This window comes from Ruditapes philippinarum, unplaced genomic scaffold, assembly GCF_026571515.1.
Source record: "Ruditapes philippinarum isolate M1 unplaced genomic scaffold, ASM2657151v2 ctg101_1_1_1_1, whole genome shotgun sequence".
NCBI classification, from domain to species: Eukaryota; Metazoa; Mollusca; class Bivalvia; order Venerida; family Veneridae; genus Ruditapes; species Ruditapes philippinarum.
This window is the reverse complement of record NW_026857073.1, coordinates 233,459-257,180: the sequence shown is the minus strand read 5'-3', so window position 1 is coordinate 257,180 and position 23,722 is coordinate 233,459. Positions and strand designations below refer to the sequence as shown.

Here is a 23,722-nt window from a genome sequence, read left to right as displayed (position 1 = left end):
GATCATATCAAACTTGAAGTCCTTGACGTTACAATGCAATTCCTTGCCTTACCTTGCCTTGCCTTGCCCTGCCTTGGCTTGTCTAGCCTAGCCTAGTCTTGCCCTGCCTTGCCTTGTCATTATTGTACACAATCCCATGATGCATCTCTCCAGATATATATTTTTTCAGCAATAGGTTTTCTGACTAATATGATATTAATACACACTGCCTAAATTGATAGAATCCACTTCTAACAATAATATAAGAATATAATCAAGGGCTCGCTGTGATACACATGTAACGCTATTGTTTTAATGTGTAAGTTGCAACATTGTTGCTGCGAATGTATGTTTCGGTATCGGAGAGATGGTATTGAGTATAACGGATTCTCCAGACATTTGATTGACATTTCCGCCAACTTGACCAAACATCCACTGTGACACTCTAATTGTCTGATTATTGGGATACTGAAAGGTAGCCATTATCTGTAATTGTTTTAATTGATTTGCAAATAATCCAGTAATTAGAGAACGCGACTAAAACTGATACTTAAATAACACTTGTATAGGTTGAGATAGTGACATATTGTCATGATATATTGTAGCAGAGATGTTCATACTTGTATTGTTGTTATTTTTTCTGTGATGGAATCTAATCAAATCATTCAGACTATAATTATCTAATCTTCCTATTTCCTTGAGCTAAACTAGCTAATTTGGTGGGCAATTGACAAGTTCTATCTGATATCTTGACTGCAGATTCACCAGTTATAAAAATAAAATGTACATTGAAACTTTAATTTGTCAAACAGTTATGGATGATTTGTCCAAGGCTGTTCAGAGGGCTGTTCATACTGTTTCATTTTTGTCTCTATGTCCTGTCAAACATGTGATATTATATTCCATTACCTTAATCAAGGGAGGTATTTTACTTGTTGGAAATTAAGGAACATTTATCATGGCAATGGATGTGAAAGTCTGTAAGATATCATATTGAACTGGGGCTTACAGTCCAGACAGTGGGACTTTCCACAACCCTATGTATCTTACAACTTCATCGCTTGGATCTCGGTACTTGTTTATTTGTCTGTTATGCAAAAAAAAAAAAAAAAAAAAAAAAAAAAAAGAAATGAAAAAAAGCCACCAATAACACAGAATACAATCAGCATCTGTAGACGTTTAACAGCAAACTTGATCTAGTTTTAAAGCCTTTTATGAACCAAGAAGACAAATTGAAATTTTTTTTTATAAATCCTAGACACATAAAAAAGAAAGAAATTCTTTATAGATATACTAAAGACTTGAATTTATTGAGACAATCAAATGTGTGTCAAAAGTTATTGGACACGAAGTTGATCTTTAAAATAAATATTATGTAACTTATTGCGTACGGTTAAACATTTTACATGTAGGGTATGAGACGTATTTAAATGACATTTAAGATATTGATACTAAGGTGAGCATACAGAGCCCATTTTGAGCTCTCTTGTGTGTGAAAATAATTGGCCGATATTGATCAGATTTGTTTGAATAATTGTTAAAAAATAATTATAGTTTTTTTTGACGGTAAAAAGGTGAAAAATGCATTTTAACAGATGTTTAATGTTTCATTCATCAAACTTGGTCCCTTTCATCCTCTAAATATTTTCATATTAAAAAGAGATTGTGATTTACGTATTATTCCATTGATTTCTTAATTTGCAATTCACTTCTTATATTTACATAGGGACCAATAAATCAGTCGATTTGTAATTATGAAAAAGCCATGTTGTTTGCTTACAGCAGCTCATTTTAAGTGGGGATATTTTATTTTCAATTATCATTTGCTACGGAGAGTAAATTTTCATTGTAGTTTCTTTGATGGTTTTGATAAAAAAAAATCGTCTTGAATGCCGGGTACTCAATTATTATTTTTTTGTGTGCAAAATCTATATAAACCCATCTCATATGCAATATTTAATAAAGTTTTACATAATGTAACGGCGCCAGGGTTCAAGTTATATTAATTTGTCATTATTTTAATCAAGTGTAAAGGAGCATGGTAAACATACTCTGTAACATAAAAAAATAAAAGAATTCCAGACGAAACATTGTAAGTCGCATGCATGAGTGCAGATGTAATGGCAGTCCAGACGGAAATCATTATACATTTTATTTACAAATGAATAAAACGAAGTGAATCATTGGTGTTCTATCGAACGTCAATAGTTAATTAGTTAAGATTATTCGGAAACGGAAATAGAACACATACCTTGTATCATAGAGGCACGTTAATATGCAATTTAAAATTAAGCCGACTTATAACACGCTCAGTTGGATTTGGTTCTACCTAAGTATTCAGTCATTGTTAACCCTTAATACGACCTGCCGATGGCAACATAATTAACCCATGCAACCAGTTCAGACTAAGATCAGCCACCCCATCCATGCCATCCGATCATCGTCTGCATTGTTCACAATTCAGCCAGTATATATTTTAAAATTTTCACTAAAAATGATGAGTTTTTTGTCCAGAATAAGATTGACATGTCAATTTAGAATATTTAGAATGGGGAAAAATAATTCATGGAAAGACATTAATTTTTTTGTGTTCTTCCACCAGTCGACAATAGGATCTTAACAATAGTGTTTCCCTACTGGAAACTCACCTAGTGACTTTAGCAGTGTTTCCTAACTGGAAACTCACCTGATGACTTTAGCAGTGTTTCCCAAATGGAAACTCACCTTGTGACTTTAGCAGTGTTTCCCAACTGGAAACTCACCTTGTGACTTTAGCAGTGTTTCCCAACTGGAAACTCACCTTGTGACTTTAGCAGTGTTTCCTAACTGGAAACTCACCTTGTGACTTTAACAGTGTTTCCCAACTGGAAACTCACCCTATGACTTTAGCAGTGTTTCCCAATTGGAAACTCACCTTGTGACTTTAGCAGTGTTTCCTAACTGGAAACTCACCTTATGACCTTAGCAGTGTTTCCCAACTGGAAACTCACCTTGTGACTTTAGCAGTGTTTCCTAACTGGAAACTCACCTTGTGACTTTAGCAGTGTTTCCTAACTGGAAACTCACCTTGTGACTTTAGCAGTGTTTCCTAACTGGAAACTCACCTTGTGACTTTAGCAGTGTTTCCCAATTGGAAACTCACCTTGTGACTTTAGCAGTGTTTCCCAACTGGAAACTCACCTTGTGACTTTAGCAGTGTTTCCTAACTGGAAACTTATCTTGTGACTTTAACAGTGTTTCCCAACTGGAAACTCACCTTATGACCTTAGCAGTGTTTCCCAACTGGAAACTCAATGTTAATTTGTGGTCACCTAACTGAAAACCTTAACAGTGTTGGTTTGACTAAAATCGCAACTTGAAAGACTTTAAGGCCTTACCACTGCTAGTTTGGCTTACAAATAAACAAAAAGAAAGAAAATGAAAAGTGTAAAACCACAACAGTGAACAAAACAAACAAAGATCAAGAACAGTTTTTGTAAAATAAGTTCAAAACAAGTATGGTGATACCCAAACCACAAGTATTCAATTAGTATATTTCTGATAAAATCACATTTTGATATATTCAAGCTAGGGGATAGTCTGAAAATACAAAAGAAACTTGTTTAATTGTTTAAGTTAAACTATTAAAGATAAACATGTGTTATTATTTGTTTGTATGCTTCTTTTATGTTTGTTTATGAAGTTGTTTTTATTTTCCTAATAAAAATCTTGTTAATTTGTAGATTGTATTTCGGAAGAAACATACTTCAGTTGGTCTGAACAAAAGCTTATATAATTTGTGCATTTTTATGTCAGATTTGTAAAAGAAAGATCTATGAAAATTCCTTACTGTTTGCAGTGAAGTACAATTAGCTAAGGATTTTAAGTGCAAGATGGTTGTTACTGTTTACATCTAGGGCTTGTCAACTGTACTTGGCTAGTCTTCATGTTATTATTGTTCTACTAATTATAAATATAAAAAAATTATCCAGTTCGCTATTCATTTTACATATCGCGACATTTAATTTTTGATAATCAAACACTCATACCAATCGGAATGTTCGGCTATTATAGCCGACGAAAAGGCTCGAGAAGTTGCAATTGCCCTTTCACAAAATCTGATTTCATTCCATAAGGGCGTTGGGCTTCGGTGCGGACGCCAACAAACACTAATTGAAGCAAATTGGGCCTTTAATAACATTTCTCAATTATATCTTTTAATGGCTTTTTAACTCTTAGCCAGCTGCCTCAACCCATGTGACCAGTGCTGACCAAGATCAGTCAACATTTCTGTGCCGTCTGATCGTGGTCTGCACTGTTTGCTATTCAGTTGGTACATATTTTTAGATTGTCCCTTATAATGATAAATGGTTTAGTCCGGATTGAAAGATTGACAAGTCCATTGAATGTATTTAGTTGTGTAAGAGTGAGATAAATCTCTGCTGAATGAGTTTTTTTTAACAAAATTAAAAGAAATGACAATATAGAAATAATTCTTTCTTTTTTTTTGTTTGTCATACATAGAGCAGTTCCTTAATATTTCAATTCTGGTTAGTTAACTAGGCTGTTTTTTTTCTTCTTTTTTTCTAGTTAAATATATTGGATTTTCTAAAGTTGAATTTAGTTTTATTTCATCATTAAACATGACACATGCTAATTTATAGTCCAATAAACCATGTGAGACAGAATGTTTATGAGAAATATTGCTCTAGAACATGGTAATATTATTGCAAAATATGAGAAATAATTTCATAAAATGTTGCAAAAATACAAAAATAAAAAATAGTAAATGCTCTTCAAGTTTTGAACAGTTTGAATTTTAGTGCCATTAGGGTTGTCTTATCGAATTGGGTGTGAAATGATTGCGGTAAGCGTAGGTTCGAACATACGGCTAGCTATTTGAGCGATGCATTTTGTATTTTGTTTATTGCAATACGAAGCAGTTTACGACACTCGGTAGAATTACATGTGGTATTATAAATGGGAGTAAAATGTCTGATAAGTGGCGTTAAAAACAATCAAATCTTCCGATTTTTATCTTAATAATGTGTGCAAAATAGTGCCGATTATTGTTCTCCGAGTTATAAAAGATCTCTGTACATCTGTTTCACAACATGGCTGTGATATCACATATTGGATTAACTTTATGTGACATACATGTGATAGATATCCCTATGACATTGAATTCATGACTATTTTATATGTGATATTACGTGTATGTGATATTTTCATATATTTCATATGTGATATTGCATGTGATATCCTATTGTGAAATGAAATTCAGGACTGTGACATGAAAAATGTGATAATCCTTTTGAAATGCTGTTATCTTTGACATACTTTAGATCAGTGATGTGACAATATGTTGTGACGTTAATTATAGAACAGGAATAAGATTGTACTGTGACATGATTATAATGAGGATGTTGATGTGACATGTAAATCATTCACTTAGTTAATTGGAACAGAGGTATATTTTGTTATATCATTGGAATGCATGTATAAAATTGAAATAGCTTAAAGAAGTTAAAGTACAGATAAGTTTTATGAATTTTAAAGGAAATTTATTCATACCATTTGGTTCTCAACAACTCATATTTTAGGGGAAAAATAGGCATAAATGAGGGTTTTTTGTAGTACATGTATTTTGATAAAAAAAATATTCACGAAATTGATTACTTTCCTTATTTTTTTGCAAGTTTTTTGTTATGATTTACTTAAATTATCTAAGCATCAAACTATGTTTAATATGCATATGAATGGGGATTATTATAGTTCTTGGGTATAATTCAAGAGGAACGACAACGTAAGAAGAAGCTTCATATAACGTTCAGTTGATAAAAAAACATGATATGTCATGAATGTGATTATGTATTTTGAATAATAGACATATTGCTGTTATCTGAATGGAAAAATATTTATCCTAAAATGAAATATAGTGTATTAAAGATGTGTTATAATCTGAAGATTTTTAATACATATATGAATGGATTTATCAGAGAAGATCAACTTATATATGTGTTGTAGCTGTAATGTTTGGGGTGACCTTTATCGTATAAAAGAACAAAACATTAAAACATATTTCTGCTCTCGGCTAAAAGTAATATAATCATTACCAATCAGATATGAAAAATATACTTGATGTATAGTTTTAATCACCTTTTTATATCGTAATTTGTTAGAGGTGGCTTTGTCGGTAATACAGTAAATACCGACGTTTGTCGCTCTTAGTTAATGAACCGTGTTTATCACCATTCATTGCTTTGGTCATGTACGCATCAGTTACTTAGGTAGTATAGAGACATTAAAATCTCAAAGACAAGAGACAGACAAGAGTTAACGCCCCCCGAGGCTGACATTTAAGGCTGTTTAGGTTAGAAGTACGGCACCTTTAGTCCACAATTGTCAGTTTCTCGTCGCACCTAAATTGATTTTGAAAAAGTCTACGTGTTTGTTTTTCGCCTTTTTGATATCTTTATTGTGACAATTAGGGAAAAAGCTGTTAATTTTGTTCTCTTTATACTCTGTGTTGGCTAAAAATGACCAGTTTTAATAGCACTAAATTTGTTTGTCATAGTTGTATTTAGCAAGAATGACTTTGCATTACAAATCAGAAAATAATTATTTTCACACCTGTTTTATATGTTGTTATTTGATCTCCCTAAATACATCAGACTTGAACCTGCAACAACCCTGCCCATCAGTGCATTTAAAATTGTTTTAAATCAGTTTTATATAAATAATCCCTTAATTGGATAGTTCCAAATTAAAGCAGGGCAAGCCCATTACTAAAACTCAGGGGGGAAAAAAACTGCAGTTCCAACGTTTGCCAAACATGTATTATTAACAGTTACATAACAATACATGTACACATTTTAATGACTTAATTATTTAAAGAATGTATAATTATGCCTCACAGTAATGTAAATATTGTCTGTATTTCAGGTACCGTGGCTCTAAGATTCCCGGTTCAGGTAATTTCCTGTCAAAGTCAGCACCTATAGCAGCTCAAGCTCAAGCCTATCTAGAACAAAATGTCCGGTCACGCGGCACACAGAAAAGACAGGTAACATAGTTTAACAATCGGTCCTGCAGTACAGTGTATAGAAATGCAACTGCTGGATGAATTATTAAACTGTAGGTATCACATAATATGAAATTATGCAGAAATCTATTGCCAGTTGTTTGAATTGCAGACCTTGGAACATTGACCTTTAACTGGAAATATATCAGTAGAAATATTATACCTTACGTGGTTTTTAATTCCGGATGCTGGCAGAGAAATTGGTTCAGAATTGTTCAGTACAACATTGACCTTATTTTTGAAGCCTATTTTTTTCCAATGTGGCGAAATACTAAATGAATATTGTAGTTTAAATATGATCTCAATTCATGTTAAAAAAAAATAGCGAATGTCAAGAAATAAGACCGCTTTATTTTAATCACAATATTTCATTTTAAACCATTCTACGTCATAATTAGCCAAAATTTAGAAATATTTGTCATCGTTGAAATGAGTAATTTAAACTTAAATGCAATGTATTGTTCTTCCACTTTGCTGGTCATTGAGACGTAATATTATGTAACATTAACGGTGGTAAAAATAGTAGTGCCGACAGAAAATAGCTCTTTCGTTGGCGTTTTTTGTTGCACTAACAAGTAAATTTTGACATCTTTGGTTTCGCTAAATGGGCTTTGATTAATGAGAACACTAATTTGATATTTCTCCTCTGGAAAATATAATGCAGACTTATGCAGGTCATTCTAGTGTAATAAGGTATTAATACGGTCTTATTGTTACCGAAAATGAACGAAAAATGCGCTCCAAGACCCTGCTAATTTGCGTTTTTTTGTTGCACGGTTCAGTTATTAATAAGATATTTTTTATGTAGACAAATTCTTCTCAAATTTGTTGTTTTACTTCTTTCATGTACATTACTAAAAATAGGTCTGTTTCATCGTGTCCTCAGAAAATTCCATTTGCATTCAATTTCCAAGTCATTTTTTGTACAAATAAAAAATATTGACTCTACAACACCATTATTCATTTCCTATTAGGTCATTTATTTCTACTCAATATTCCATTAAAAACTTCTTTGTGTTATCGCCTCAATTTTCTGTCCAGAAATTGTCCTTTGTTTTGTACTTTCCGACGAATGCTGGTGCCACGTTACACAGTGTTTAGTTTGGTTACTATAGGTTCTTAATGATAATAAGGACTCGCGACAGACTTGCCTTATGTAGTAATTCAGTGATGATCGACGCACATGCCCTTTGTCGTCTGCTGAGTGTGGAACAATTGAAGCCCATGTGACTTTGTCAGTTGTCCGGCCCATGTTGTCACTATCCTGTCCATTTAGATAAGCATCGGGGCTAATTTAGACTCTTGACAGTGCATCTAAGATAACAAAAGCAAGTATCAATTTCTGACCAAACATGGTATCAGATTTAAGTCGATAATTATCGTGAGCAAGCCTTTTATGCTCCAATGATTGGTCAATTTAATTATAATCGTGGAAATAATTTCTCCCAAAAGGTTATAATTGTTTTATTTTGATGTATTTCAAGTATGGAGTGCTCTATTTGAACTAAGTTGGTTAACAAATTGCTAAAGCAAATTAAGCTGATTTAAATATTTTAAGCACAAAACCTCAAAATCAAAATAAATTTGTTATGAAATTTAGCATTATTGAAAAATTAAACTTATTTTCAGCAAATTTGTGAATAAATTGTGTAAATCTGAAATAAATATTAAAGATGGGTAAAAAATGCAGTTTTAAATGATGAAAAATTAAATTATCGGGATGAAGATGAAGAATAATTTGTATAAATCTATAATCATTGGTCTAGACTATTTCTCAATAATTATAAGCAAAAATATCATTTTGACATCAGCTGGACACTTAAACCATTATTATATAAATTGCAAATAAGAATTTTTCTCGGGACAAGTTTGTTCACATCACAGATTAAGACTTAAGACCTGTTTGTTCAATAGAATTAAAGAATTTTGTGTTTACTTGCCGTAACCAACAAAAATTTGTCAAATATTTGTAAGCTATGAAAGTTGCACATTATAAGTGTTGGTCAATACAGATATTCGCGACCTTACTTTCAAGTTGCTAAGGTCATTCATAATCTGTAATGAAACCATCAATATTTTCAGATGATCCCTTCGATCTGACCGAATGGAGAGTAAAATGTCAAAGCAACTTGTGAAATTTATTGTGTACTTGGTACATTACTTTCTTCAATGAATTTATCAGCCAAAGTTTATTTTTAATCAAAAGAAAAGAATTATTAACGGAAAATGACAATATTGAAAAATGACACATACATTATATTTCAGTAGAGTGCATTTTCATCTTCGGAATTCGAAAAATCAAAACTTGTAAACAATTATTCTGTACCAAAGAATTCTTGATGATAAGTAGTAGGATTTTAGTACAAATTTAGTACAAATAAAATAACTGGAATTTAAAACAAGTACAATGTATTATGAAAGAATCATATTCCGCATTTTGCAAGTTCATCTGTGAGTATTGTGGACTGGTTGTCTAATCATGTATGTTGGTTAGACCACCCAGGGTTCAGTGTGTTACCAAGTTCCGTTAATCCATGCTGAAAGAATAGTTTGGTGTAAATAAATATAATCTTATTGTATAATTTTTCAGTATGCAAAATTGCTTACAAAACCTTTAAAATATTCATAAAAATGTACTTAAAACTGAATATTTTTGAGAACCCCCGTAATCTCCAACAGTCTGGAGGTCTAGGCATGATTATTTGAAATTTTCTAGAGTTTCTGTGGCCTATTGGTAAAGGTTGCTGACCTAGCAACTTTGTACTTGGTATTTAAAGTCGTTTTTGGGCCTAAAATTTTCTATCCTGTAAGAAGCTGTCAAAGATCCTGGTTGCTGGGGAGGGGGGGGGGGGGGGGGAATAATAAGAAAATGAGGAACCTGGGTCTAAGATTACAAAGAAATCCTCAAAGCTCAAACTCAGATCTCAGGTATTTAATTGGTCAGAAGTTGCCATAGAATGTTCATTGACCAATGAAAATCCTGAGATTTGAGACAGAACTCAGAATATAGTTTTATAATCTCAAGGCCTGGTGGTATTTATACAGGAATATTCCCTCAAAATGATGGTTTAATGATTTTTACAGTGATGGTGCCAACTAAAAACCAAAATAAAACAACTGAAAACCTTGAAGTTTTTGACTTGTCCCACTTTGAGTTTTGACAATGCTTATGATGACGATGATTGTTATTGAATTATTTTCAATATTCTTAGACTAAGAAGTCGGTTATTAATAGATTTTTATCAGATTGCAATTACGTGCAGACTCCGGCCTGGGTCTATACTATTAACATAGGCAGTACTCATAGTTCAGCTAGACTTAATTTATCATGACTTTTCCATCAATATACGATATATTTTCAATACATGATTATAGGACCTGTGCATGGTCATTAAACTTATTCCAATATGTGTCCAGTTAAAACAAAAAAACAACTGCCTAGAGTGTTGTATTTAATATAACGATGATTCTTATCATATGGTAATTGTGTGTTTTAATAAAACAATTAAATACAGAACTAGTATGTCATTTATACTGAAATAGATAGCAAAACTGATCATTATCAAGTATCTTGTTATAATATTAAACATATATTAATAAGGAATGGTATAGAAAAAAAAGGAAAATGAAAAAAAAAAGGGGAAAAAAAAGGAAATTTGAAAATCAATGAATAACAGTAAATGTTTGCATCCATTGTAGACTACAATTAAAAATTTTAATGATTCAACACATTCAACATTCATTTCTGACAGTTATAAAAGTTACTACAATATACCATACTTACATGAGTATACAGAAGTGTTTTTATTTTGGGTGGTAAGGCAATATTTGGACATAAATGGCCATAAATTGTGGGGTTTATTTAGTTCATAGGAAGTGTAATATTAGGAATTCTCATAAAATTGAGATAAATGCAAAAAAAATGAAGTTTTTATTAAAAAAACAAAACTAGGTGACCTGATGTTATGTTATTGTATAAAATGTAACATGTGAGTCAAACAAATAGTTCTGCTTACCACAAGACATGCATTAAGACATGCATTTTCTGTGTCCTTGTTATTGCATAAAATGTTGTTATGTCTTATAATGTTATTATAAACCTAAAAAAAACAACATTGTTTGCAACCAAAAATTGAAAATCTTTGTATAGATTAAGACAGTCACTAAATATTCAGAATATTTGAAGGTAATCGGTTTAAGATTGAATGTTTTATTTCTTTCAAACTAAAATGTTATTAATATTCTGTTTCTATAGAAATACAAGTTAAGCAGAAAATTTTAATGACAACTTTTCGTCCCAAACTAATACTACAGCAAGATAATGTTTAAGGAGGCATAATAGGCATGCGTTGGTTGTCTTGTGCCGCGTACCTGTCATTTAACTGATTATACCAAGCGACACACTTCACAAACCGTGCCACTCCACAGTCCGCTAAAAACATCTTTGAATATTGCCGCTAGACTCAATATCTGAATTATCATTGTTGATGTCTTGTCTATCGTACGAACGTTTCGCGTATGAAGTTTCGCGATATTCATTGACAATGTCTTCCCGTCAATGGGAGGGTCTTATAATGGTTTGTTAAACTTCAGTGTTGACAAAAAAGAAATACTTTGATAGTTTTGTATTGGTTTATATCGCACAGGTAAAACCGTATTAGTTTAATCGGAGAGATGTAGTGAACGTAAGGTTGATACAGGGTCAAATGTTTGCTTGTAAGGGTATTTCATTCTAATTGCGGCAAATTTTCGTCACAAATGGAAATTTAATGCTTTCAATAGATTGATTTTACGCGAGATGGATGCATACCAAAATTGAAATTTATCGTGATGAATTTATTTTTCCTTTTTACTAAAGCCCGTCTGCTTGTAACAATGTTTAGTTTCACTTTAACACAATACATGCATTAGAAGAGTGGATTTTGTAATGAAACGTTCTTGAGTGAAGGGATTTTAAATTTTTTATCGTGCTTGGAATTTACCTGAATATGAGACTATTGGAATGGATTAAAAAGTGTTGTAACATTCATACGAGACAAAGAAAGCAATTAATAAATCAAAGGTAAGCACTGCGCTTAGGCAGGTGGTTTTATTTAGATTCCATTAAAATTTAGAAACTTTATACCCTGTTTAATGATATAAATGGTTGCATTTAATAAATTAAAAGGGATGAATTTTGTCTGATGTTTTATAGGTATGAATTTAATGCATTTTCAATTGAAATATTAAAAAAGAAAGATAACAAGAAAACATTTTAAAAAAGGCTGAAGAATCCTTTTGAAGTCTTAATAAACTAGTATTTAAGAACATTTTTATTTATATTGATGGTTGAATTGCTTTATAATTTGAAATATAATGTTCACAATGTTCACGGAATATGCTATAATTATGACAAGAAAATTTTTATTAGAAAAGCAAATTAAATTTAATGTGAATAAAAGTGACGATTGTAAGTGCATGATTTTGATATTGTCGTAAATTATAATTGATATAAATACATACATGCATTTGAAAATGCTAATGAAAGTGAATATAATATATATAAAGTAATAAATCTCGCTCTAACAACTTACTGGTTGTCATCTTATTACGCTGTTGGCCCCTGGGGCGGAATTTAAGGTGTCAATTTAGTGACAATCGTCATATAGCACTGTGAAAGATGTTATAATGATAAACAATATAATTTACTTACCAATTGAAGGATGAAAGATTTGTACTCATTTGATAGATGTGGATTACAAAGGGAATGGCTTGATAAAGATAACATCTAAAGTATGTGGTTGATAAACATGTGGTTGCATGTGTTCATATAATATGAGTGATAGACATGAACTTAGAATGCAAAATGATTAATACAAGTAAAGGCAAAGTGTAATATGATTGATAAACATACTGGTTAGAATGTGATTTTATTGATAAACATAGAGTTACAAAGTAATTCAAGTGATAAAGAGTGTTACAATGTAAGTTTAAGTGTTGTTCTTCATCCCTTCCTTGATTACTTAGTTTGATAAAAATAGTGTTAGAATTCAATTGTAATTGATAAACATAGGGTTAGAATGTATTATAATTGATAAACTTACTGGTTAGAATATGATTTTATTGATAAACTTATGGTTACAAAGTAATTTAAGTGATAAACAGTGTTATAAATGCAAATTTAAGTGATAAACAGAGTGTTAGAATGTAATATAATTGATAAACATAGAAGATAATGTTTAGAATGTGATTTTATTGATAAATATATAGTAACTATGTAATATAAGTGATATACATAGTTTTACAATGTAAAATAACTGATAAACTTACTGGTCTAATTGATAAACAAAGGGTTACAATGTAATTCAAGTGGTAAAGATAGGGTTATAATGAACTTTAATTGTTTGAATGTAATTTACTTAATAGGCATTTGGAGAGTGTGATTTGATTGATAAAGAAAGGATCCAGGTATATTTAAGTTAATTAAATAAAAATAATTAATACATAGGTGTATAATAATGATTGATAAACATAAGTTTGATACTGACTGATAAACATATAAACATAGGATAGCAGTAAATTATTGGTATGATTGAATTTCAATAACTATGACTGATTAACTTTGAGATTACAGAATATTAGTGATAAACATTATGGTTTCAGATGATATAAATGAAAAAGATTATATAATTTGAATAATAAACAATGGATAAGCAAATTATAAATGTTTACATGTGACACATGATTAATAGCTAGTTTGTTTGATACACATGTTTTTTGGGATGATTAAGAAACGATAAAGACTACAATCATGTAAATCAGCTGATTGTTTCCGAAATTTATTAGAAAATTTCATACTTTCTGATAAACAGCTGATTTCTGACTAACCTCAATTACATGTGGAAACAGTGCCTGGTTGTATGAAAATTCACCAACAGTTTATTGATGTTTTAAAAATAAGGCAGAATATATTTTGATCCCAATACCATTTACATTGTTCCCATATAAATCAGATGTTTTGACAATTTTGACTTCACAGAATGATGTTGACCTGTCAAGACATGATTTAGTCTGGTAAATAGGCTTAAAATAAAACCTCTTGGCTGATAGGTTACTGTCTGTCAGTAAACTGATGAGTTATATTATAATTTTAAAATTCAAACCAAATTAAAATGATAAGTTATACTAATTAGTCAAGTACTGCATCTTAAAATTTAACTCAAATTAAAATTATAAGTTTTCTTAATAATTCAAGTTCTGCATTTTAAAATTTAAAACCAATTAAAATAAGATCCTTTATACAGAATCAAAAACAAAATATCATTTACTATGTTTTTATTTTAAAATTGCACTTTGCTTTTAACTAAAATTTTTTTTATTAAATTTAAATTTCATTTATACTGTAAGGCCATTATTTTTTGATATTTCGGTTTACTGACCCGCCGACTCTGTATTTTGGGAAAATGAAAAAAAAAAAAAAAAAATCTGCCCCCAAAAAAATTCTGTGTTGTCTTGAAATACGCTGCTAATAACGACTTGTCAAAGAAATGTCGCGGTAAGTATTTTAATTAACTGTTAAACCTACCATATGCCAGACTATTTTACATACGATTTATACAGTGAGATACGCAACCGGTTATCTTTACTCGAGAATAGCCTGTCGTCTGCTAGTTGGGTAGTCGAAATATCAACGCGATCACTGAGCTACGCCCTGCGCCTTTGGGATTTTGACCATGTCAAAAATTATCTAAAAATCCCGTAGGTTAAAATATTTTGACTACTAGTTGGGGAAAGTGTTAATTGAATTTGGTGTATTATGAAAGAATGTCTGTTAAATGGGGTCAAGCCATTCTCACAGAATTATAATTAGGCTTTGATCATATTTCATCAATGCATTGAAGGTCGAAATGCGTAAAAATGTAAAAAAAAAAACAAAAACAAACAAAAAAAAAAAAACACGCCAAATTACGTAAGCAATTACATTCAAGGACAGAGCGAGAGAAATCTGCTGCAATTGACAAGATCAGTATTTTCAGATTTAACAAAAAAAAATTAGTCTTTAAAAGCAGATTGAATACAGGTTTTCAAACAAACAAAATAAAAAAATGCCCGCACTTACTTTTAATAGATTTTTATGTCAAAAATTGACCTGCTTTTTATCCGATAAAAATATTTTCACAATGGGCAAAATTGAACATGACTTTGTGTAATCTTTTCTTGACACTTTTTTTTAACATCTGATCTATAAAGAAATGAGTGCAAGTCAGCTGATTTTCGGCACCTTTGATGATTCAGATTACACAGCAGTGTGTAAACATCAAAGAATGACAGATTCTTTTGAAGAGCTCCCTTGCCACTTGTCAAAAGTCATTGTGTGTAGATTTCATGTGTGTTTTTAAACAATGGCAATATGAGCAAAAGTTTTTTTTGTGTATTTAAACAATCTTTGGAATAGACAATCGGCGATGTATTTAATTTCATTGCTCTAGTAAGTACTATGTATATGTATGCACCACATTTATAGTTATGAAAACTTTTTTTTTTTTTTTTTTTTGCCGCCGCCGACCCTACCTTTTTTTGGAAAAAATCAGTAAACCAAAATATAAAAAAAAATTGGCCTAAGATATCAAACCTTCAATCAAAAAGCAAAAAAAAACAAGCATCTTTACAAAACATAATTATAATATTTGAGTTTGAAAACGTTAAAATCAGCTTTAAACTTGAAAAGCTAAATTGAAACAAACAAGCTAAGTTAATCAAGGAAAGGCTACAATCACTGAATGCAGTCCCCCCCCCCCCAATATAACCCAGCAATATAGGTCTAGCGGCACAGAACCCATTAGGGAATACCCCAAAACAAAAATAGGAGTGTGCACAATGTTGAAGCAAGGATGGGTCGGGTTGAGTGGGGTTGGGTAATGGGTAGGGAGTTCTTAATACTACTTGACAATTTTATAGATAATCATAGAAAACTTTATGTACTAGTGAGAAATTATTGAAAATCTTCTCCAGAAGACAGCCTGTTTGAAAGGGGACGTGAGAGTCCTGTGATTTGTTTAAGTTTATACTTTTTTCTCCAAGTTTTCTCCAAGTTTTCTCCAGTACATGTTTGATGAGAGTATCTAAAATGTGACAGTTCCATCTTTTCCACATGGTTTGTCTTGTTTCTTCTAGTTTTGATTAAAGTTTGTTTTCTTTGGAAACGTTGAACCATTTACAGTATGATGCTGTCATTTTAAGATTTCTTTTTGTAACAAAAAAAAAAAAAATAGAGGAAAAAAAAAGAAGAAAGTTTTGACCTAGTAAAATGTTAATATTTCAAGGCTGTTGGAAAAATATGAAGTTAAAATATTGGACAATTTATTATGGTACTGATTCGAGATGAGAGTTTTTAGCAAGTCTCAGAATTGGCCACTGGCTAAATTCAGGGTAACATTTACTAATAATAACTGAACCATTTATGCTCAAAACTTTGCAAGTATGATCTCTTATAGTTTTTCAAAAGGTGATGGACCTATGTAGTCTTTCTCTACTGTATAGATTTCTCAGTTGTAATTTTTACACAAAATAACACCACTAAATTCATTTTTTGCGTTGTACGTACCATTAAGTTAAATATGTTTGTAAGCATTATTCAGTTCCAATAGCTTTGGTTTAAAACTTTTACTGAATAATTTAATCTTGAAGTGCTTTTCTTTGGTTTAATCACTATGCTTGAAAATGCATGGCAATATCTTGGTTTCAAATTGAGCTTGCCCGTCAAACTTGAGTGAAAAACTGGCAAATATTTTACAAATTATAGGTTTTCATTTTAAGAAATATCAGGCTATACATAATTATGAAGTAAAAGTTTGTTTAAACATGATGGATGCGGTAAAGGGTTAGGTTTCACGTCCATGCTATTTTCATGATGGAGTAAAGTTTAGATTTAGTTAAAAGATATTGTCACTTGTTGCAAAGTTGAATTAAATTTTACGTGAGTAATGATGAAATAGACTGGTTCCATTTAAAGAATGTCCGCTACGTTTTATCTCAGTGTTTTATCTCGACATCGTGTCTTCTGCTCTTACTACAAGTCACGAAGATAGTGGGAGGGGTAATAATTATAGAATTTAATTGTCAGCATAATATCAGTGAGGGAATAATAAACTATGAAATATATATATGAAATGAATACCATTATTTTATTGAGTTTTTATTCATATTATTATATAATATTATTATTATTTAATTATTATATTACTGATAAGATTTATTTCGTAAGTGACATTTTAGTCATACAATAAAACCAACTCATTTGCTTATCTGTAAAGGTGGCAAGATTTTAATCATTGACAATTGTGATTAAAGGCACAGTCATCGTAATATACTCGCCTCATTTACATGAATGAAAAACAGTTGTAATATTTGCGTAAAACCATAAAATTTATGGCCATATTTAATTGAGAGATTATATCTGTTCTTTCTAATGATTTATTATTTTATGAGCTGTTAAATATAAGAAAAAATTCTTAATAACTACCCCATAAAATCTGAAATTGACAGACGCTTTTCTTTATTTAGCAACAAGTTTCTTATTTTAATAGAAATGCAATCAGAAACATACCTAGAGTAGTGATAGTAAAGGCATCATTTAAAAGAAATTTTAAAAGAAAGGCGTTGACTTTAAACCACTTGCCTGAGTCTCACCGCTGTAGCTTCAAGCTGCACAAGTGTCTTCAAATTCTTTTATGTGAGAAAGCTAACCAGAATGTTACAGAAAGTTGATGGTTCCTATTGTCTTTCTCCAGCAGTAAGGCTGGAAAGTCGCCATTTGATGTATACTGTTTTGGTGCAACGTAAAACCCAAGCAAAAAAAAAAATGGGTCATAATATGACAAAGTTAGTTTTCCAATGACATTGTAGAATAACTTTCTGAGATCAGCTTTTCCACTATGCAGTTGGCTTTGAGTGGTCAAGAAACACAATGGTCAGTCTGCATTGACATGATACTCACATGGCAATATACATGTACATATAACACTTGACTCAGGACTACAAAATAATGCAAAATGTGTTACATGATTGAAAAAAAACTTGTCTTGATAATAAACAAAAGTTTAAGACATCTTTAAAAGGAATCTTAAATTGGGAGATAACTCATGAATAAAATGATGTCATAAATTCTTCTTGACAGAAAAACTGATACCTCACAAATATGAAGTTATTCAATGTTTTGAATAGATGAAAAAACTGGAGTTGAAAATTATTAGGGAAGAAATCGTAGAATGATTTTTATTGACAAATAAAATGGTTCATCTGTTAGAATTTTTATTGATACCCCAGTGATTTATAGTGTTATTTTACAAGTAAAAACATGAAAAACAAACCCTCGCAGCTGTCATTTTACCACGATTATCCTTTCTAAGTATTTTTTCATAGCAATTTAAATACTCGAAGGGCTCGGAGGTTCCATCTCGCTCACGGGGTGAAAACGATATTGATAATTCCACAAAACCCGCTTTTTTATTTTTAAAATTTTAAGCCGAAGGACTTGGGTCATAAATGTCAAATTTTTATATCCACTTGGTACTAATTATCGTACTCGAAGCGGTTCAAAAGTGCGAAGAGTACTAAACAATTGTTGTTTGAATCAAACTTATTGTACCGCAATGAAAAATATTACACAAAGGGTGTTTTATTTAAAAAAAAAAAAAAAAAAGACTTAAAAATTATTGTCCATATAGTTGAGTTATGATTACATCTTAATTTAAATGCGGTTTTTTTTTTCCTGCTATGATTTCACTGAAAGAATATATTTTGATATGATTTGACAACGTCATTATTTTGTGAAATAATTGCTGTTTATGATAACTTTATTACAAATCGCTCTCCATCCATGTCATAATTATCTGTTATGCAGTGAAGCAATTAAATCATTTATACGGTATAGAAGCTGCAGAACGTCACCAGCGTGTCGTTACAGTTGTGTCGTTACAGTCGTTGTAGTCTAACCACATGTATCATACTGCTGTTGTACTCCCATAGTCTCTTTGTTACTTTACTTTTTTTAACCATGCCAACTTTTTAAAATTCCATGAATATTCCACCCATGTTCACAATCCTTGTTTCTTTTTATAATTTTTTTTTTAGCTATTTAGATTTTTGATCTGAATTATTGGACATTGAAACGTTAAAAGAATTTTTTTGTTCTTGTGCATAGAAATTATATTTCAAAAAAGTTTCAAATTCAAAATGAGATCTTAAGTCTATGGGCTTCCATGGTTAAGGTCTTTGATTTCAACCTCACCACTGTGGGTTCGAATCTTGTCGGGGAGTTTGAATTATTATTGTTAGGAAGCTATTTAGCTAGCTTGCAGTACAATCTGTGGTTCTACCCAGGTGACTGCTTGTGCCTTATACAAAAGACCATAAAGGCTTCTGAGGTCTTCTTTCATCATTAAAGCTGGTATGTCACATATGACCATTACATTGTAGGTGTGACTAGACACTAAATAATAAAAAATACACAATAAAAGAGACATTTAGTCTGTTACTCAAACTCAGGGGGTGGGGCGAATTTGTTTAAATTTTAACAATCTTCTCTTATTCAATTAACAACATGACAAAAACATATCTCATCCTAAATGACAAATAAATGTTTTGTGTCATTTTTTTTTTCATTATAGGAAATATTATAAGAGAATGATCATGGGTAATTCCGTCACAATTTAACATTAAGAAACAATCATTTTTTGCTTGAGGAACTGACAGTCGAGGCTCTTATCTATATCTCTTATATCAAGGAAAAAATCTAAAAGTTGCTCGCAAATATTTGTAGATGTTTTACATTACATTTTTCTAATTGACTTATACGCCACTTTTATTTTCTTGTTTCATTAATAATGTAAGAGGTTTGCAATTTGAGTGGAGAAGCGTGAGCTTTTAGTGACAGCGTTTTATTCCGAATTCATTGTTAATATTTCGCTACTGCCATGTTTGTATAGATCTTGCGGCCCCAGTTTTATAGTACTCGTTCATAAAGTTTGTCTGGTGGCTCGAAATTTTTTTGGGGAAAGAGATGATTATAAAAAGAATTTATTTCCCGTCATCATCTTTTTATGAATGTAGCAATAAAATTTGCACTTGTGATGGTAAGTGAGGATAGTAAAATTCGATGTTGTGAAAGAAGAAATATGTAAACATTCCCATGCTATGTCAACTTGAACCTGATGCATCACAAAACGTTTTGTCTATATCTTTGATAAAAAAAAATGTTGATTTTTCTTTCAGAATATTCAAAAAAGCATCAATTTTATCTCTTTAACTATATTGGTCATATAAATAAACAAGATTGCCTTGGAATGTTTTTGTGGCAATTATTTTGACAATAAAACTTCTGCTGGAGCCTTAAATGCCACCTGAGTATAGAGCCATACCAGCCTGCACCTCTGTGCCATCTGACCAGGCACTGTACTGGTTGGTAGATAAATTTTTGTATTTTGATACTGAAATCCCTTTAACATCAAATCGACTGTTCCAAATTCAAAGTTTGGAAAATCCATTACATGAAATTTGGCAGGTTCAGGGTCTTTTACCATTCTTCCTCCATAAGTTATTCACTGTGATAACTGACTGAAATGATGTCACAAACTGGCTATAATGTAACAAAACATGCTAACTTAAAAATTCCGGCAGATTTGACAGATTTTTTTTTTTATGAAAAATTATCACCTCATTTTTTTTATGAAAAAATTCTGCCATGTCACTATCTTGTCTAAAATGACGTCAAAATCCAAAGAATAATCATTAAAAATGCTCACAGACATCAATATTTCATACATCAGGGGCTCTTTAAAATTCCAAAAGTTTTACCACATGCCGCTATCGTAACTCTGACATGTGCAAGGAAAAACTGCGCAAGATTCAAACTTTAATCTTAGTGTCAGAGGAATCGGCCTCCCGAGGTAGTTTACAGGCTTTGATGGCTATAAAACTAATGCGCGAATAAACAAATTAGAATTACACTGATCTGTCAAACACTTTCTATGCTCCAGATAGATGAGTATTTAATTGTTTGTATTTTATATGGCACCCAATTAAAGTGATAATGAAATCAAAATTTCCGCATTTCCTTTAAACCTTGATGATTATTGTAAGAAGTTAAAAAACAAATAATAAATAATTTATGTGCGCAGTGATGAATTGATTTGAAAGATTTATTTTCGTACTTGAATAGCAAGGTGTTAAAGTTTTATTACTGAACTTGTTTCTATTAAGCAGATTTGAATTGTAAATAAAATTTGAACATCTGATTTAATGGGTTTGTCTATTTTCTATTTGCATCTACAAATAAAAGTTGTCCTTACCGGCATAATTTGCTACTTCACAAAGAAGTAGTCCAGAAAGTAATACAAATGTTGTGTAACAATCAAAGAAGTAGTCCACAAATTATTGAAAACTTAAAGGTGGAGATTAAAGGTTCAAATATAACAAACTTATATAGAAATGGAAATGCTTCTATTTTTTCCTCAAAAGAATTTTAATTTTGGTGTACTTTTATAGTATCCAAAAATTAAGTTACTCATTGGCCGATTACATGAACCATCTTGTTCATCTGATGCTTTTTGGCAATATTTAGTACAGTTATAGTGAATTTGTATTTTGTATGGAAGTCAAAATAATGCTTTGTTAACTTTTTGCTACTTGTATGACAAATTATTTCACATTTGTCGCTACCTTTTTCAGGTAACAAGCATCTAACCATAATTTAAACATAATAAAATTCATGTCGGCCCTTTCTTAAGAAGTAAAAAATTAGTTTTTTCTGAGGCATAATGGTCCTTTAATTTTGTTAATTTTCATAGTTACTATTTATGTTAAATTTGCCAGATGACATTGTCAGATGAGAATTATGTATACAGAATCATAATATAACAATGATTGCACTTTTATATACTTTATAATTGTTAACCTTGTTAAACGAAATGACAAATTACATTTTACACATATATAATGTAAAACTGTATTGTTATAAAAGTGTGCTTTCCCTCATAAAAATGTACACATCCATCTTAATGTAATTTTTCAGAGACATAAATCAAACATGTGACTGCAAAAGTTTAACAAGTTAGTGACAAGTATATGATAGCGCAATAATTACCTCCAAGTGAAAAATTGTGCACAAATTACCCACAATGCCTTAAACTTTGACAACAGATGCAGCCCATTATTGTCATTGAAAATATGAAAAATAAACACCAGAGGTCATTTATGTTACATTACTTCAAAGTACTTTAAATACCATGGTAGTTGAAAATGACCATTTAATATTTGGATGACCTGAATTTAGATACATGTATATATAAAGAAATTTGAATGTTTTTATAAAATATATACTTGAAAGTAAAAACATACATATTGTATTTATTAAAAAATGTTTTGAAAACATGGATTTTTTTCTGACAATTTTGGAATTGTTGTATGGAATATTGAAAAGGTATGTGATACAGTTAACATATTTACTGATTTATCAATGAAAAGATGGTGTTTTTGTGTCAATAGATATTGAGGGATTAGTTTAAACATTATTTATTTAAGCTAACTGAACGGAAGGAAACTCATAGCTTTTTTAACCACATCGCAGTCGGCTTCCTGGAATTGAAACAAGTACTGGTGTCATATGAGGAAACATGGTTATGACCCCATTTGGGCTCAAACCATAACCCATGGGTGCTTAATACCGTTATTAATTAAGCTAACCCTCCCCTTTAAAGGGATTTAGGGATTAACATGATGAATGTTTGGACAGCAGTGTTTCACAGGATAAGGGAACATTTTAAAAAGCCTAAAACAACAACTTAATAATTTTTAAATGGGTAGCATGGTGAAGACAAAACAAAAACATGATACAATATGATATGGATATTTGAAAATAATGATAACGTTTGATATTAGCAGGATTGTTCTGAGCAAAAATGATATATAATGAGACAATGATGAATTCCTTAAAGGAAAAGAAACTATGTGTAACAAGATAAGGAACTAAACTCTTTATAATCTGTGTAACATGATTCTGTTCAATCTATGACAGGAAGTGTAACATGATAATGTAAACTTTTTATAAGCTATGTAACAGAATAGTGTTAAATTAATGACAGGAATAAGAATCCTTGTGTAACAAGATATGGTTATCTGTTTATAAGCTATGCAACAGGATAGTGTTAAATCTATACTCTGTGAAACAATTACATTTTATAATTATGCTCATTGCACAATTCATTTCACTCTAATTTAACTCCCTTTTTGAAGAGTAGTTTGTAAATTATCATTTTAATATATTTTATTCAAATGAAAAACAAGAAAAGCATTGATGCAAAGCATCAAAGGGCGACGCCAAAAGAATTTGATCCAGTTTGCACCTAAATACTTAACAAAAGATGTGTACTTTATAGCAGTACCATTTCATGTGACCTGGAGGCTAGGCCCAGTTTAAGTTGAAACTTAAACCAAAAAGAAAAGACTCTGTCTTGCCAAGATGCAAAGACAATTTATAGTCAATTAACTAATCTTACGATTTATTTTACCAGATACAAGGATACCTGAGTCATCATCATATAATCACAGGCACGAGTATTGGACCTGGGAAGAAAAAGTATGACCAGATTGATAAAAAAACTGTGTTCATCTTAAAAGTGTCAAAAACCAAAAAAAAAAAAAAAT

The 23,722-nt window shown here is 31.0% G+C and overlaps 1 protein-coding gene across 2 annotated transcripts in view; it reads left to right on the top strand.

The window, feature by feature from the left end:
- The window catches only part of LOC132748674 (kinesin-like protein KIF26B), a 252,423-nt gene that overhangs the window by 142,037 nt on the left and 86,664 nt on the right, over window positions 1-23,722 (top strand). For both annotated transcript variants that reach the window (XM_060738285.1, XM_060738286.1), the window contains exon 5: window positions 6,904-7,024. In XM_060738285.1, the coding sequence (XP_060594268.1) occupies window positions 6,904-7,024 (121 nt within the window). The remainder of the gene's footprint in view (window positions 1-6,903; window positions 7,025-23,722) is intronic.